The following is an 18,630-nucleotide window of genomic DNA, read 5'->3' on the forward strand; positions in this document are numbered from 1 at the left end:
TTGATGAGAGGCCAGACCTCTAGTCACCTTGAAGTCACCTCCTTAGTAGGAAGATAGACGACGCCTAAATTACTTTCAAGTCTTTAACTGAAGGGTTTCATTTCTCCAGTTTAGAAAAAATAAAGCCACTGTTGGGGTGATCAAGTTAAGAGGAGAAAGACCCTATCCACAATTATTAGCTATGTTCAGAAAATATGAACGGTGCTCCAGAAAGTCAACAATGTAGGATTTTTGTCCTATTGCAATAAATTTTAAGAAGATGGTGGTCATGGTGGTGGTGGTGGTGGTGGGGTGTTGAACTGCTGTATTTTGGGAGAGAAGCATGGGCAGAAACTTGAAGGAATGAAAGACAAGTGCCCTACAGACACACCTAAGCAAAAAAGTCCAGTGTCATTTCATGGGAAGCAAGCACATCAAAAGAGAAATCCATGTGAAGCTATTCAAAAAAGGTTCATGAGTTACTTCTGAAAATGCATGCTCTATCCACATAAAACATCCCTTTAAGACAGGCAATAAATCCCTGGAATAGCAGGATGAGTGTTCAGTGGTCTGAGGTACTGCGGGCGAGAACCATCAGGGACACACAGAAATACCTTCTGTGGTGATGCTCCAGCTTCATGGCTATGGAGACTGACCTCTGCAGCAGACTTCAAAGGTTATACAGAAACAAGTGAACACAACACCTATCAGCAAGCTTCCTGAATGACCAGACAGCCGCAAATTTTGTGACCAAAGCCCTCAAATAAAAATACAGAGCCAAGTCTTGCCAGATTTTGGAGGGAACTGCCAAGCATTTTAGCAAAGATTCTGGCAGAGAGTTACAATGATCACAGCCTGTGCTGCTGGTAAGCAACATCAGAAAAGAAACAACTGAAGTTAAAAGGGAAGAAATCATTTTAATCATTAAAATAAGAGGACATTAAGAAGCCTTTAATTAGGAAACTGACATAGACAACATGACAGTACGTTAGCCCCATCATACAGTATTGCTGTGCAAGAGACAGGATGGTCCCAGAAGGAACAGGTTGCTGCCAGGCTCTGATTTTTCTGCTCGAACACCTCAGCCAGGAGCTGGGTTTCTTTGCCACAATGGAGAACAGGAGACTCCTTCATGAGGAAAAAGCCATTCTGAGAGGGTTAGTCCAGCCTAATAGCAGAATATCCTTATCCCAAACATGTGTACTCTTTTTTTTTTTTTTCTTTTAGCGTAATTAAGTGTAATTACAGGATGTGCTTAATGATACATCCTGATAACTCCCCTTTATCATTGCTCTCTCCTTTGAATTGTGCCATCTAAGAAGGAAGTGCTTGTGCAGTAGATCTTGTAATACACCATCTAGCGTGTTCATGATGCCTGTATCACAACCTACACAATATGCATATGCTGCTAATCAGTGACAGAGCTTAAAACAACCCTTAAGTCACAACTTTGAGTTCTCCTCTTACTGATTTATGCCTGTGATCAATATCATGCCTTACTGAGTTACTTCCTATCATTTGAGCTGCTGTAATGGATTTTGCACATCCACAGATCACCCAACCTGTGAGGTAAACCTCTTTTTCAACCAGCTCAACACTTTGTACCTCGCAGCTGGGTAGGAAAAGAGCACGTTAGTAGTCCACAAAGTTATGGAAGATTAGCTGTCAGGAACTAACTAAACTATATCGAGTTGCAACTCATGAAGACAGAGCTTCCAGCAGTTTAGGGTATTCTCACCCCTTGTTCAGCTGCTCACTGCTCATTCCTACAACCTGCTGCAAGGTGTTGCCTCCTCCAGCTGCCTGCATGGCCACACTGTGAGACACACCAGGGAATCACTGGGGCTTAAAGCGCCCCGGTGTCAACTATGGGAAAAGAACGGTCCATGCAACAAGAACTCAGAGGAACAGTTTTGATAATTTTTCACTCAGTGATCTCTTTCCCAGACCTTTTCATTTCCCATGCAGTACCATAGTCTCCTCCATATAATAGGTCACTTTATGTGCGAAGCTGAGGACAAGCAAAGGTATGGGATTCCTGCTGTTAAATATCTCCTCCTCTCTGCAGTACCCTTCAGCCAGGACCGGGCCTGATGCTGCCGCTCTTCTGCTACCTTCCAAACCCTTTCCCATCAAGCCATACCGAGATTTCAACCCTAAGGGGAAGAACCTCAGTAAGGTGCACTCCCAAAGGCAAGGGTACTCTAAAGTGAAAATCACTGCCATAACTTGCTTCTGAGCTTAACAAGAAGAGCATCACCCATTTTTGCATGGTCTCTAGCTCTGGACTATAACTGGAGATGTGCCAGTGATGCCAAGGAACGTGGATTTCTAGCTGTGAATACCTGCCAGATTGTGCTAGGACAGGAATATTCCAGTTGCACTTTGTTCTGTGGTAAGCATTATCACAACGGATCCTAGCTACCTGGAAGTGAAACAATATTCACTTCACATGGAAAATTATAGGTTTTATTTCTTTTATTCAGGTGACAGTGTATTTAATATTGGTTACTCATCTATAATATATACTCAGAGGCTCTTCTGAGCATCATCAGTCTCTTACAATTCTTTATTGGCTTATTTTGTAGGTTTTGGAAAACTCTGTTTCATATTTTGTGGGTTACAAAATGTTCTGGTTGAGCTAGAAAAGTGCTTCCAGCCTGAAGCTGAACTCACTAAAATTAAGCAGTGGTGACCTACTATTAACAAGTCAGTCCCCCTCTTTATTTTTTGTCATTACAAATTTTTGTCATTAAAACTACATTCTTTAACACTAGTTCTGAGAAGTCTGAAGAGAGTTTGCCGATTTTGTTGGAAAGTGTAACGGTTTGTGTAGAGTTATCAGGTGCCAATGACAACCTATACACTGTAGCAGTTTAGATGAAGTAGTTGTCATGACAACCCAATTAACTAAACAAACATATCTGTATGCAGCAGCAGCTCATGTCCTCTGCATCATCTTTACCTCAGCACAAAGCATTTTGAGTGTACGTGCAAATGAATCTGTCCCCCATGCCTTTGCCTCTCCTCCGCCCCTCCCAACCAGGCAAGGATGAAAATGAGGCACCACGCAGTACTGCTCACTTCTCCTCAACGCCTGAACTGGAATTGTTACAGCAGTGTAGCTGCTTCTGACAGTGCAGCAATCCAGGTCAAGTCATTGCCATCTTCCTCTTCCTCCCACTCCTCCCCATTGTCCCCTTGAGGTTGGCAGATCAGGTCACCTTCCCAGATTTGGCGAAGGAAGAAAGGACAATTTGTGGATAAATACACAGTAAACTATCTGCTTGTCAATAAAATCTGTTTTTACAAAAAGAACTAACACAATCAAATATGACAGCCAGACTGAGGTTGTCTTTAAATCAGCAGGTTTTGGTAATGCATGCTTTTTTAGAAATATGTACCATAGCAACTTAAGTTATTCAGATAGCTCCACTGACCAAAGATAGATGAGATCTGGAATAACTGACATATCTAAGCAAATGCTCAGGTCACAACTAAGTTTTAATTGCCTTCACTACAAAAGGAATGTAATGTTGCTTCAGAAAGGAATAATTGTTCCAATATGTCCCTCAAAACACAAAGCACATAGGAAAAGAATAGATATAAAAGAAGGATTCCTTAGAAATTTTTTGAGGTTACTGCAGGTTGAAGCCCTAAATGCAATATAAAGTACAGATAACACCCACCTGCAAGCGCCTAGAATCAGTGGCTTTTTTTTATGTTTAAGAGCACCTATTTTCATGTTCCATCTTTTACTTAATGTATATTTATCTGTCAGAAAATATTGTGAGGGACTGAACAACAGCAATAAATAAAGCCCAGGTAAGTTAAGCATAAACCAGAAGGAAGATGGACAAGAAATAACAAAGTATAGAGGCACATGCCATAGTCTTAACAGAGCATAGAGATAGACTTTACCTGTTAGCACCATCATTGTTATTTTAATCCCTGTCACATCCTGGTAGTGCCCAGACTGATTTTTGATCCTGAAAGAAGCATCAGATCTATGACAAAGTACTATTTAGCCCAGGGAAATGTTCAGTGAAACCACATTTGAATTTTAAGAAGAGATTTAAGTGGCCCTTGCCTGGTTTACATTATTCTGTGCAAAACAGTTTACACTGGGGTGAATTTTATCCAATATTCAGTCTGATAGGATCCTGATAATATAGGATCTCATTCATGAAAGCATTTAAGCCACTTACTTTTGCCCTTCTTGGCTTTGATGTTTTTCTAATGGGATATAAGTTTCTTCCTATATTAAACACTGATTTTTTTAATAGAGATTTTTTCCTCTCAAGTCCCTAGTGATTCAACTAGTAAAGTTTCAGACAGTCTGGCTCTGTGAGTTTACTTGGCATTGCTTTAACTGTAATTTTTTTAAAAAATTAGAAAAAGGACAGATTTCTACCTTTAATATTTTTCCTGCTTTAAGAACACATAGAGAGAAAGTAAGTACCAACTCCTTCCTCAAAACCCCAGCAACAATCTTCCCCAAAACTCCACATAAGGTTTAAATAGTGTATTCTCCAAAGATGACATTTCAGTGTCACGTTTCTGGGCTGTCAGATTCAAGCAGAGAATGCTGGATGAGCTAAGCCAGCATTTACTTAAGACACAACCCTCACTTTAGGAGAACAGACATATGTTATGACTGTTTTGGAGGTGCATCATCCCGTTGTACTACTGTGAAAGCTTGAAGCCGAAGGATATATCAGGCATACATACTGGAAAGTCCAAAGAAAGTACCAAATTGAAGGAATTCAGCCCAGAGAAGTTTAATTATATAAAGTGGAAATAAAAGACTGATGATTATACTGAAGAATTTCAAAAATGTTATAAGAAATTGTGAAAAGTTTTCGTTTTGCCACCTAGGCTGATGTGAGGGAATTGGGTGTTCCTCTGCTTTGTCTGCCTTTGCAAGGTATCCCAGTACTCCCAGTCCCGGAGGGCGGACAGACACTGCAAGCCTAACAGGACTCATGCTGACAGGCACCTGGGAGAAAATTTGGATTACCAATTCAGTAAGAGCTCTGGTCCTGTTTATCTGATCAGTCTTACTGAAAGCAAGGAAAACTCCTTCAAGCTTTTGAGTGAAGAACATTTTTTGTACTGAATAAAGCTAGAATTTGCCATGCCCGCTTTTCTAATGGACAACTCCACGCAGCAGACGAATCATCAGTGTGTCTGGAACCGCACTAATTTCCACCAGCTGCACATCTGACTCACAGTGCCTAAATGTGACTGAAATGTCTTTACATCCTGAGCTCTGCAATACATCTCCAGGAACCATACGATTGCCCACCACACAAAATTGTGAACCATCTGTCTGTCCTGCTTAATAAGCCTTAATGTTTGATAAGTAAATGAAATATTTAATATTTACAGAAATAAGGCTGCAGGCTGCGCAGTTGCCAAGTGCAAAATGGCCAATGGAACATACACAGCTGCATTTCTGGCCCTGTGGATGTAGCTGAGGAACTCTTCTGATGCCAGACACTTTCTGAAATTCACATTTCTCAAGGAGAAGATTCAAGAGCAGAAAGTTTCATCAGAAGGACTCTTGTATCTCAAGCAGGGCCTCTGGACACAAATGTAGGTATTAATAAATAGGATCAATAGTAGTTCAAGCAACTAAGAAACATTTTACCCTCTTTTGTTCCCATTCACCATCCTCCATCCTTCCCTGCTTGTCTCTTTGGATTCTAAATTCACTACTTCTTCATGTTACTTACACTCACAACATAAACTAGTAAAAATGCTCACCTAAAACTTCTCAGCTTGGACATCTGTGAATATCAGTTCAGATATAAATGACACATATTGGAGGATGTCAAAGGAGCTTCCTTACTGACAGTTAAGACCCAAGGATGTATCTAAATGTGGCATATTAGCAATGTTAGATAACAGCCCCCATCTGGGCTATCTGGGAAGAATCTAACAACGATACTCAGTGAGGTTTCACTGGAGCATTTATTTTGACCGATGCTCTTAAATTCAGAGCAAAGTTTTACGTAGTACCTAAGTTAGTGTGGTAATCACTTACCTTCAGTCAGACCTGGATTAAATACTACAGAAAATTCTAATAATTAAAATCAGTGTTACAAATAACAGGAATGTATTTGGAAGACAGTTCTCAGACCAAAGAGATTTTTTCCTTCTACTTGAGAGAAATAATTTTCCTAGCAGCAGAGCGCTCTTTCCTGTTCATTTCTAGGGCTTAAGAAAACCAATTATCAATTTGCGTGGCTTCACTAAACAGCCACATGATGGACTAGTAAGACTGAGTGAACAAAGCAAGCTAGGGATATTTGAGGCTGCTATTTGTTCAGTCTTGAAGAAAATTACGAATCCAGGCTTAAGAGTGTGTCTTCATGTTTCTCAGCCACTGATGTACAGTCAGTCCAAATGAATCAGAAGAACAGAATTATTTCTAGCACATTAGAATAAATACCAGGAGAATTATTTAGTAAACCCATCGTTCCAGATGTCGTAATGTGAGCATAACAGAAAGTTGTATGTGGCCAACCACGTGCTGCTGAGGAGATGTACAAATACAGTCCCATTCTAGCTAGCCATCAGTCATGCTGCTTGGCTACCCCTGACCTGGCTGCCCACAGGACTCCAACCAGCAGCCCCAGGTTCCCCGGGCTGGCCGGGCGCCCGGACCCGGCTGCTTGGTGCACCTGCAGGGGCACCCTCTTTGCTGGCTGCTCCCCCCCGCTTGCTTCCAGACACACATCACTTCTTCGACATTAGGCACCTTTCTAATTCTTTGGTCTCTTCCCCTTCTCGGAAGGGAGGTCTAACCACAGCCCCTGCTAGCGCACCCCCTTGCTGTTGCCCCTTACCAGATAGATTCTGTTTCTTTACCACAGAGCTCTTGTGCTCTTATCTTACACCCAATCATTCCTTTTTTCTGTCTTTTTTCTAGAGCTCTGTCCTGGTTAACAGGTTCTCACAGAAACAAAGGTCTCAACCAGATCAGCTGCCTTTCAGCCCTTTCCAGCCTGAAGCTTGTAGAGAAGGTGCTCCATCCACTGCACACCCCTTTTTTCTTTTCCTCAAGTATGGATCAATTTGATGCCAGGTATGTAACATCAACTTTGTTTCTGTTAACAGTATTTCCACTTTTACAAGTGTTAGTGGACCTTGATTTACATCTGCTATTATTCATCAGTTACTGCATTTCTAGTTTAATGGTTAATAGCTGAAATCCACAAATAATGCATTCTGTATGACTTCCATTTTTAGCAATGAAACCTGGCAAAGAAGTATAGCACTCCCATTTTATTCAGTTTGTTTCCCATAAATATCTGTGAATCAGTACTGTAGATGATCTAAACAGATGTTGTGCTTAGATTTAGAATTACACCCTAATATTTTAACAACAATATATTCTAAACAATCTTAGTCGTCTTTGAAAGTACTGATTTATTCAGTAGAACAACTGATAGCACCTGTTATGCAAATGTGACAAAATAAGATAATGAATTGAAAGATACAAGATAAAATGTAATTGAAAGATAATATACATTATCAGTTAAAGTAGGTATGCAGTATAAACTAAAGCCTCAGAGCGTGTACTTTGGCACAACTGTGCTAAGGTCAATGAAATTACTGTGATTTATGCCAACTACACATCTGCAACAATTAAATTATTAGAAAAATAAAATATTTTCATTAATTTTCTCTAAAATAGAGAATAAAATAAACACTATTTAAATGTCCTGTTTGTCAACCCTTTTCTATGGGTGTTTTTTCTATATACAAACCTATCTGAATATAGATTTACATCACTATGTCCTTAACCCTTCAAACATATACAGAGCTCTGCCTGGAATTGCTCATGTTCCTTTCAACAACTGGATATCTGACTCTTACCGGGGCTCTGGAGGAACATGATGATCTACCACAGGGCTCAAAGACAAATTTAGCTTTCCTCCAAAGAACAGTTCCTGTTTGTTGCCAGTAGTTCTGGATTTTACTATAGGCATGAAAGGGGATGCCAGCACTTCATTAAGAACAGCTATGCAAATATTTTAAAGCAGCTGTGCTAGCCATCAAGCACTGCAGAAGCTGCAGGATGAATTGTAGGGGTGTATCTTTGATACGTGTCCAAATGTACCTTGTAAAGAGTGGAGATCAAGACAGACGAAGGTCAATAAATGGTCCTGACTGGACAGTCAAAAGGATTGCAGAAATCAGGGTGAGAAGAGGTAAATGTGCTCAAAATGATGAGTCTGTTGCTAGCCAGTGAACAATCTCTCCCCTTCAGCAGATTCTGACAAACAGGATGATTATTCTTCATTAATGTTTCATAATTACTTGAATGTTTTCCTTCTGAGCACACATACTTTTCGTTTTGAAAACCTAACAAAACCTACCCTAAATCTGAAGTACTAACAGGCAACCATACGGTATAGTAAATGTAATTAACATCATAAAGTGTAAGGAGATTTATGTTGAAACTCAGAATCCCATACACTAAGTAAGCATTGTGACTACAGAATTACAGCTTCTGCAACGAACCAGAAACAAGTGCAATTCCTTTTTCTGTCTTCCTTATTTCTTAGATTAGATTTTGGGAATAAGTCAGGTCAGAGGGACAGAGGGACTACCTAATGACCCTTTTTACTATAACTATTTCTTTTTTTAACTGGAGATGGTTTAACGTGTACTGTTGCAAAAACTGCATTGCTATGGCAACCTATTAAAAAAAAGAATCACTGTAGTTACATCACATACATATTGACATGTAAGCAATCACATTGAGTTTTTTCTTGAAAGACAAAAGCACCTCCAGATTTTCTATTTTATATATATATATGTGATTTAGGCATAGGCTGACTATAAATAATCTCCTTTCTTGAATATTTACATTCTCATCTAACTAAACTACCTTAACCCTGCATGAACTCTAGCTATGCAAAAGTGACACGCATTTTAATTGGGCAGCATATGCTGAACCTGAAAGGAATATTTTATGGTTTTTTCCCCACACAGAAGGGCTGTAAACTAGTATATATATGTATTTATTTACTATATCCTTGTTTAAGTAAGTTGGGGTTTTTTTGTATGGTTATAATTGTTAAATACAATTTACATATCAAATAGATATAAATGTAAAATGTTCATATAAATGTTAAAAGCCTGATTATTTGAGCACTGAAAATTATAAAAATGTTAAATGCTGAATCACTGCACATTAACTAAAAGAATGACTAACAACTCACATTGAACTTATTTTTAGTTGATTTTACATCGTATCAGTAATTTTCTTGTTCTGATACAAGACTTTGCATTCATTTTGCTGTCATGCTAGCATTACTTACCCCATAGCTAGAGAATGTAATCTGGAATATATTTTTAATACCTTTTTTCAACTGAGAAATAGCCCTGGTGATTTGTTTGTAAGAAAACCTGCAAAGAGTAAATATATATGTATAAAACACCTTTTCAGATTGGAAGGTGTATTAACATACTAAAACCAAACAAGGCACAAATGCATTTGCAATCAATAACTCAAAGTAAAGGAGTCCTTTAAAATCACCACATTCAAAATAAAAGTAGATACAAATCTATTTTAATAATAATCAGGTGTAACACAGGACCAGTAAGAGGGAACACTGAGACACCCAGGTTTTGCTAAGTGCTTTGTTACGCTGAGTTTAGAGACAGATCTGAAAGGGAACTGAAGCAGCATCAAGCTGCAATGCACCTGGCACATTCAACAAAACCCAGAGCCTTCTTCAGATGCTTAAACTTCTCTGTACAACAAAAGGGAGGGCTAATTGTCCTGGGTTGTGAACCAGTTTAAGGGCAGAACACAGCACTTCCCAATAAAAAATTCTCAGAGCAGCACATCTGCTAGGTCTTTTTCCTTTTAAGTTTACACAGCTTCCCTGCAGCTCAAGGCCCAGGCAAAGACCCATCTCCCTGGAGGATCCACCTTCTCATGAGTTTGATCTCACACAAAACAATACAGTTACGCTCTCCTTTAAAAACATGAGGTGCAGAGCAACTGCAACTTCCCTTTAATACGCTATTTAACTACACAGGGCACTTTACCCAGGAGGAGTGAGGGTTACACGCTTTCAGTTCTCTAGTACTTCAGAGGTAGTACCCTGAAAAATGCCTGGAGTCTGGAAAGACTTCCTGATCCTCTGCTTGGGGCACTCCCCACTCCTTCCCCCCTGAAGGTAGGAAGAGGCTATGAACACGACACAGATTGATGCGGAAGGCTGCCTAGCTTGGAGGTAGTCACGTTCTAATTTCTGCCTCAAGAACTGTGGAAGAATTTTATCAGAAAATTGCACAATGAAACAATTTCCTATAGGTACATGCAGGACTAGCAGAATTGCAGTTTTAGTAACAAGCACTGAAATTTCCTTATATTCTTTTTGTGCTCAAAGGATTTTTTTGGGCACTCTAAATCCCAGATGGGTATGTAAAGAAAGAATGAGGTTTTTGAGTGAAGAAAGTACTTCCCAAATTTCAAAACTACTGTCAGAATTATGTAGGATGCATCATATGAAGCATGAAGCCCCAGCGGTTTTACTGCAAATCACTCAAGGGTTTTTGGTTGGACCTCTGTAAGTTTTGTTTTTCAACCAGTTCAAATGGTTGATTTGATTCACATTTGCTAAAAGGAACAACAGCTGTAACTGTTGTTGCTGTCCTTCACAGTTCCATACAGAAATGTTTAAAAAAAAGGAAATAAAAAAAAACTAAGGTTTGAATTTGAACAATTTGTACAATTTCTGTGCCAGATCTGGTTGAGAGATGAAGAAAAAAAAAAAGTCTGCTGGGAACAGAAGAGGATAGAAAGTTAGTAATTATGTCTCTCAGTACCTGTTTTGTTTACTAATCAAAGGTCTAATTGCTTTGCTCTATTTTAATTAAGAATGTTCTTATTTTAATTAGTTACTTTTCCTGCATACATTAGCATTGAGAGAAACCACTGAGGATATGAATAATATGATTAAGAGTTTGAAGTTAAGCTTTTAAAAATGTTTTAACAATTTCACAAGTGTTTAATGATGAAAAATAAAGCTGTTCTTCATAAATGTGGCTACTGCTTCTCCAAGGATTTCATCCTAGCTCAAAAAAAAAAGGTCTTTTTTTGTCTTTTAACTTAAAAAGTCAACTGGTATCAAATATAATTAACACAGGCACCAAAAGAGCTAACGCAGGAATATGAAAGGTTTGATAGTATTTAGATATGCTAAAATGTGTAAGTTGGCCAAACCTTTTGAAATGTCCCAATGCGACAGCCATTCTCTTAAGAACCAATCTCAACATTATTAGCAATTATCTTTGAAACTTGGGGAACTTTATCTTCCTCCCTGACAGAGGCTAGGAAAAGGCAGATAGTGCCCTATGAAGGAACTGGAGAACTCACACAAATTGTTCCAATTCCTGGGAAGATACCAGAACAAATAACCTTTACATAAGTACTTTAATGAACAAGGACATCTGTAGCAACTGTTGTCTTTATCCTATGGACTTTTTTTTTTGACAAATGTGTTCACTTCCTCCGTGGGGCAGGTACCAGCCTTGGTGTATAGGGAGAACTATAAATCCTCAAGTTTTGGATATAGCCCTGCCTATTGCTCCTGTGTGCAACCTAAGAAAGGTTGGTCTGTGGAAACTAATAGTAGTATGTTACACAGCTGGTTAGAAAACACCACACAGCAGTTTGTAGTTCATTGTCGAAGTGGCAATTGTCAATTGGGATTCTAGAGAGGCCTGTTCAGAGTGTGCTTACTCCAAGTAAGCACATGTAAATGTAACAGAAATGTTTCATTTGTAATGTAAATGAAACAGAAAAGATATTCATTAAACTTGAGGATAACAGCAAAACGGAAATGTCTGACAAACTCTGTAATAGATCATTACAATTTGTTTTGAAAAAATCAGGATGCAATTCAATGAGAACAAATGGAAAGTGCTACCGTTGGAAGGAATAATCAACTGTTCAAGTACAGAATGCAATAAATACAAATATAGGAACAATTGGCAGCGTTTTCAGAAAAGGATAAGGCGACTTTAGTGGAAGAAGTGGAATATGAGTAAATATTACTGTGCTGCTTCACAAACAGCAGTCACAGTGGGCTATATTAAAAAGGAGCTGTGAAGCAATCCTGTCCTATCCAACCCAAATAAATGGTTAAATAGAATAATATGACCAGGAGGATGATTCACTGAAGATTCTGAAAAGGAACAAAAATGATGAGAGATGTATAGAAAATGTGACTGACAAAAAAAACCCTGAAGGATTCTGTTCATTAAAACTAAAAATGCCTTAGGAAGACAGTGATGTAGTTTTCAGGAGTGCAGAAAGTAACTAAGGAAACAAGCTATTCACCGTTCTGCTATGCTAAATCTTTTTAAGACATGGCTAAAGGATGGTTTGTCCAGGGGAACTTAAGAAAAACAGTAGATATTTGTCAGAATATCATGGATCTAATTCCATTTTTAGGTGTCAAGATATTAGGCTAATTCTTGAGGCCTTTTCCAAGCCAGTATTCCGATTGCCAATCTTGTACTTCTTTAATGCCACAGCATAAAGAATTCTTCAGGCAGAATACTGTAGCAAATACCTACCACTGAATTACCTCTGGGAAGACAGAAATAGTAAGTATTGCCCAGCTGTAGCAAGGAGAGAAAGCAAAGGGAAACTCCGCCCTTGCAAGACTTGCATTGATTTTAGCCTTGGTTTGTTTAGGTACACTTTTGTCAGCTGACTGCAACTCCAGCATCTTTCTCATCTTAAGCACAAGGTCATGCTGCAGTTACCAAACACAAGCTGGTACTTCAGCACCTAAATGCTACTGTCCTAGCACAGCAGCTGAAGAATGTTATGGATGCAATTATAAGAAGCTAAAAATGAAAAAAATCTCAGAACTGGGTTTCCTAGAAAATCCTAATTAGCTATCCAAGCCATACTTGGGAAATATTTATTTGTAAAAAGGATGCATTTTGCCAAAGTCATAGCTAACCTCAAGTATACTACAAAAGCTGCTTAATGTAAAAATCTAACTTCTGCTCAATTACAGAGGTCTGCAAGAATTGCCAGGAACTCTGTTATCACACTTGCATCCACTGGTGAATAGAGGTGGGAAGCACAAAGTGCAAATATCCAGAAGAATAGCCATTTTTCTTCATCTTATTCAAGCGTAGCACTAGGGCACACGATTCTGAGAGGGACCGAACGCTTTCAACTCACACTTGTTACTCAGAGAAGATCAGTGGTTTAAGGACTGGTAACTTGTTTACTTGCAACTAATCTAAAATCCACCCTAAGTCAATTGTGCTTTTAAAAACATAGCCATTTGGCAGTAAGATCACAACCACTATGAATGAGCTTCTAGTTCACCAGCAACTAGGAAACAAGGATTCACAGCACAAAGAACAACACGTATCTGACACTGCCAGGGTGACTGGTAAAGGTTCAACTACAGATAAGCATTTTAGTCCTCATGAATACTCAACTCCGCTTTTCCTTCCTTAAGATTACTCCCTCCAGGAGCTGAGCGAGTGATGCTAACAGGATGCTGAGGAACAAAATGCAGTACTGTTGCCTGTATACTAAGTCTACCATAGCCTACAGAATTGCCTTGTAAGAAATGTTAAATTAAGCAAGAGTAATAAAATTCATTCAACCATCCTTTTCCCTCCACAAGCCCCACCAAAACAAAACAAGACCATGAAAGCACTTGCCACCTTTTATATTTTTATTGTGCATTTTGTAAGTGCTTTAAGATACTCCACAAGACTGTATGCCTTATGTTATCCATATGTAGTACGCCACACAGTAAGACAGACAGACCCCCAAAAGTTTTCATGTTCTAATTCAAACAGACAAAAATTAGATAAAATAGTATTCTCATTATACAGAAGACAAACCACAGAAAGTGTCCTAGATCACATAAATGAAGGCAGAAATTGGAACAGTGTATTTAGTCCATCAAAAATACTATGTGCTTTTGGCAGCTCTAAAAATTGTATTAATCTAGTAAGGGCTTGTCAGCTTGAAAATATTATTTAAAAATAAATTTTAATAGATTTGCAATTCAGAAGAAATTCAAGTGTAAAATTCAAACAAGTAATAGGTAGAAAGGGAATAAACAAAACCCTTTTTCCTCCTTCAGTACACATTAATTTTCAGACCAGTTTGTCATAGATTACTCTTCTTTCTTTCATATATGGATGCATATAAATTCATGAAGTTAGTCTCAGCGGATGAAATTAAGTTGTCAAGATCATACTCAACTTTGAAGGTAGGATGCTTTCCAAAAATTACAAGAGCAAGAAATACAGCAAAGTGTGCAGTAAGTCCCCATATCTTGAATGACATTTTACGTTCATGGTCATCATATATAAAACAGTGCATCCAACCTGAGTAACCAGATGAGGTTTTGTAAGGCAAGGTCTTGTAATTTGAAGGCTTGACAAAATACTCCAGTGGCACAACAAAAACATCGCTCACTTCATCCGGATTAGGAGTGGCCTGGAACGTATCCTCTATAAATCCTACAACTGGTGTTACCACATGATTCATCTAAAAGGAAGAAGAAAAAAATAAAATAAACTCCCCAAACACTAAATTTGTACCAAGTAAAAGAATGTTCTTTATTTTAAAGACATTTCAGATGTTACAAAATGAGTACAAGAAACCTATGAAATATTCTTAACTGTAATGCAATTCAGTCCCTCTAAACACAAGATATTTCTATTTGATTTTGAATATATTTTAATCAATTTATTTTTTTTGTTACATGACTTTACAAATATCCTGTTCATCCTGTATAATCGTATAGCAGTTAAGAAGGTTTGTCAATCTGCTACAAAAATAAAAAAATGAATGCTGTCTCACATGTCTTCCTTATTTACTTTGGCGAGTTCTGATTTTAACTGAAATTTTCCAGATCACCTATGGTTTATCTTATCTCTGTATCTTTTTTCCTAGGATAGAGGAATACTTTCCTATAGATACAGAAATATGTTTAAAGTGTATTTAGCTATAAAATAGATACACTTTTTGGAACTGCTCATTTATGGACGTTTTTATTCTGAATACAATCCCTTCTTCCATAGTGAGGCAAATCTATGGAAATAGTAGCTTCCATGAAAAGGACACCAAAATTCATTAAGATATGTCGCTAGTTCTATTCATTTGTACCAACAAAGCATCACTGTTCAACAGAAAGCAGTAACAACAAAACTTGAACATTTGCGCTATGTGAATCAAGTCTGGAGAGAGTCCATCCAAGTCAGAATCACCTGGAATGTACATACAGCGAAGACAAAGTAGAATCCAACAGGTAAAATTTTTGTGGTCCAAAACTACATGAGCTTTTCTATTGACTGAGGCAATTTGCTGGAAAATGCTGAAAATCGTTATAAAACCTAAACTGATCCTTTTTATATATAGTCTCTGAACCATGTAGCTTTAATGTTATCTGTACAGAAATTATAATTTAAGAAGGTAAATAAAGCATTCTGCCATACAATTTTAAAACTAGTTCTTTTTTTAATGGGGGGAGGACATTGCTAAGAGTAAGTGGCTAACAGACACAAACCAAACAGCAGGCATATTAATAAAGTGAAACTGTAACCTGAAGAAAAAAATATGAAGTCTTTTGAAACGGTAACCCCTCTGTTACTATGCAACCTGATGCAACTATGACCCTATGCAACACTGAATATTGTTACTGAAATTGGCAGCCTGTTAATTTACAGTCACTTACCCTCCAAAGACACCTTCGGAAGAGAAGTCTACTTGCTACAGTTCCACCCAGAATCACAGCCCACAACCTCCAGAAGTCCCTTTCTGACTCAATTAACCCTGCTTTCAGCAGGATATTAAACGAGAAAACTTTTGAGGTTACATCAGGCTGCTGAGGGCCTTGTCTGGATGAGTTCTGTGTTATGTCCAAGGATGGGCAGTATACAGCCTGTCAGAAAAATCTGTTCCAGTGTTTGGCTGACCTCATGGTAAAGACTATTCTCCTTGCATCTCATCAAGATTTTATTTGTTGCTGCTTGCGTCCACTGCCTGACACCAAGAGCCTGGTATCATCTCCTCTGTAACTACTCAGGAGGTACTTGAGGAGAGCAACTAGATCCCCTGCTAGCTTTCTCTTCTTCAGGCTGAGTAAACCCACTTCTCTCAGCCTCTCCTCATAATCCATATCCTTACAATCTTTGTGGCTCTCTGCTAAACTCTTAGCAGTTTAGCACTGTCTTTCTGGTACTCTGGTGTGTCCATGACTGGACACGGTACACTAAATGTGGTCTCACAATTACCAAATATAGAGCAAGACTCTCTTCCCTTCGCTCTGCTGGCAATACAGGCTGTGGACTTTAATAAGTAGTGGTTATTTACAGTTACAAGCTTGTAAAGGCCATTATCAACCTTACAAAAGAAAATAGCTGGTGCTTATGTTCTAGTAGTATGCTGACTTACTCAGTTTATTGCTTACTTTATCAATTCCAGGCACAAGCCTACAGACGACTTCCACCTTCTCTGGCTGGAGTCCCACTTCTTCTTTGGCTTCTCGGAGGGCAGTATCAATTTCATCTTTATCGATGGCTTCCCTTTTACCGCCTGGAAAACACACTTCCCCTGGTGATCTTCTCAGCTAGAATTTAAAGCAGTACTGCTGTTACATGTAAGTTTTACATTTCTTCTTGGATCCACATAGGAACTTGTTCATATTGCAGAATCGTCTTATGCTTACGGTGAAGAGGTTTCTACAGATCACAAGAAATGTGCCTTGCCAGGAGGTATGCAAAAAAAAAAAAAAGAGGGCCCATACCCAACTAATCCATAAACCCTATGAGAAACACACGTATCACTTGTACAGTATTGTGCAATTCATACTATACATTCCACTTTAACACTTCAAATTTTTTCATCATCCTGCTTGCTTAAGAGACTGACAGATGAATCTATGATTAAAATACTCCAGAGCAACAGCTTCTGAAATACACATTAAAATAAGTACGTTATAATAATAGGCTTGTGCAGGAAAGATCAGTAAAAAGCCCATTTACAATCAGTTTATCAGCTAGGTAACTGTAATTATTAGGGTCTTAAGTTTCTAAGCATGACCCAAAAACCTTCCAGTTTTCAGCATCGTTAAAACAGAGAAATAACCTCTGGCAGCTGACTGGGGGGTGTGGCAATGTGGAAAACAAGAGTTATAAAAGAAAACGCAATGCTGGCAGGGGACTCGAGTTGCTGCCTTTTGCTTTCGTATGTGACAGGGAGACAAGAGTCACGCTAAATGCAAACTGACAAGGCACATTTACAAAAGCTGCACTGCGCCGGCAGTTCGTACAAGTCACAGTAAACGCTGAAAAGTGCCTTTTCTGACCTGGAGACCAGCCTTCACTGCGGCGGGGCCCCGGGTACCCGGCATTTTGCTGGCATGTAAACCCCAGCCGCGGCCGGGCCCGGGAGCCACCCCGCCGTCACCTGTGCCCTGGGGAGCCCGGCCCGGCCCCGGCCCCCTCACCTGCATGGCCCGCACCGTGAGCAGCAAGTGCAGCTTCCCCGCCCGCACCGTCAGCGGCAGGAGGACGGAGGCTTTGGGCAGCGGCAGGCGGGAGAACCTGTCCCCAACATCGAACTCCCTCAGGCGCCGCCGGGCGCTCTCTTTTACGCGCCTTCTAGAAGCAAACAGAAGGGAGCGCCGTGACACGCCAGGCTGCGCCCCAGCCCCCCGCAGGCGGCGAGGCAGGGGGGTTTCCATAGGGCGGAACGTAACGAGTGCGGCCACGGGGCTCCACACGGCTCCCGCCGCTGGCGGAGCGGGGCACGGCGCGGCGGCTCCTCTCCCCCAGCCGGCAGGGGGCGCGGCAGGCACGGCCTTCCCCTCCCGCTAGACCCGGGGAGGGCTCTCTTCCCGCCCGCCTGCCTTCCGCGTTGGCCCCAGAGCTGCCGGGGCGAGCGGGCGCAGCGGACGCCGCTGCGGAGGGAGGGCCGGGAAGGACCGCTGCTTCCCGCCGCCTTTCCGCTACCTTTCCATGTCATCCTCCCGCTGCGCGGCCGCCATCGCTGGAACGCCCACCCGAGAGCGGACTTTCCCCGTCGCCTCCCGCCCCTTCCCGTGACCGACGGCCGAACCCTCCAATCAACACGCGAGATCCCCCGCCTCCGCCTTCTGATTGGCGGCGGGCAGGCCACGCGAGTTGCGCGCGGCGTTCCCGCTCTTGGGCGGGCGTCTCGCCGCGCCGGGGCGGTCGCTGAGGTGAGGGCTGGCCCCGGTGGTGCCGGCGCCGCCGGGCTCGCTTCCCAAGGGCAGCGAGCGGTCAGCGATAGTTTTCCCGGCCTCCGTTTACACCGAGAAGAACGGCGTTAGCTGTCAGCAGCCCTCGCTGCAGCTGGAAAAAGGAGAAACCCGCGGAGCGGCTTGGCGTGGCCCTCGGTCCGTGGCCCGCCCACAGAGGGACTAGACAGCGAGCGGCGCAGGGCTGTAGCAGTGCTGGCCCCAGTGCTTTGGGTAAAGGGTCCGCTCATACAGGCACCTGCATTCCTCCTCTCATCCGCTTTAAGGGGCGAATAACGTGACAGAGCACAACCTCCCGCTCTCAGGGGCCTCTGGAAAGCACCACTACAAAGCCTAATCATCTGTA

The 18,630-nt window shown here is 40.7% G+C and overlaps 2 protein-coding genes across 3 annotated transcripts in view; one reads left to right on the plus strand and one right to left on the minus strand.

Annotated features, from left to right (window-relative positions):
• The window catches only part of ADAMTS18 (ADAM metallopeptidase with thrombospondin type 1 motif 18), a 485,565-nt gene that overhangs the window by 175,781 nt on the left and 291,154 nt on the right, over positions 1-18,630 (plus strand). The window lies entirely within an intron of this gene.
• Positions 13,708-18,113, minus strand: NUDT7 (nudix hydrolase 7). Of its 2 annotated transcripts, XM_080410773.1 has the most exons (4): positions 18,016-18,113; positions 17,511-17,664; positions 16,473-16,631; positions 13,708-14,548 (listed from the first exon to the last, which is right to left on the minus strand). In XM_080410773.1, exons 1-4 carry the CDS (start codon positions 18,048-18,050, stop codon positions 14,165-14,167), a joined length of 732 nt encoding a protein of 243 aa, XP_080266899.1. In that variant the 5' UTR covers positions 18,051-18,113; the 3' UTR covers positions 13,708-14,164. The 2 variants fall into 2 exon arrangements, with proteins under 2 accessions (XP_080266899.1, XP_080266898.1); XM_080410772.1 differs by having other exon boundaries at positions 17,511-18,056.

The sequence above is a fragment of the Falco punctatus genome, assembly GCF_963210335.1.
Source record: "Falco punctatus genome assembly, chromosome: 14".
Classification (NCBI taxonomy): domain Eukaryota; kingdom Metazoa; phylum Chordata; class Aves; order Falconiformes; family Falconidae; genus Falco; species Falco punctatus.

Coding starts and splice junctions, on each gene's coding strand:
- NUDT7 (XM_080410772.1), bottom strand. CDS start 17,747: ATGGAAACCCCCCTGCCTCGCCGCCTGCGGGGGGCTGGGGCGCAGCCT. Junction 16,632..17,510: donor TCACGGTGCGGGCCATGCAG/GTGAGGGGGCCG, acceptor TTTAAATTCTAG/CTGAGAAGATCACCAGGGGA. Junction 14,549..16,472: donor TTGTGCCTGGAATTGATAAA/GTAAGCAATAAA, acceptor TCTTCCTTTTAG/ATGAATCATGTGGTAACACC.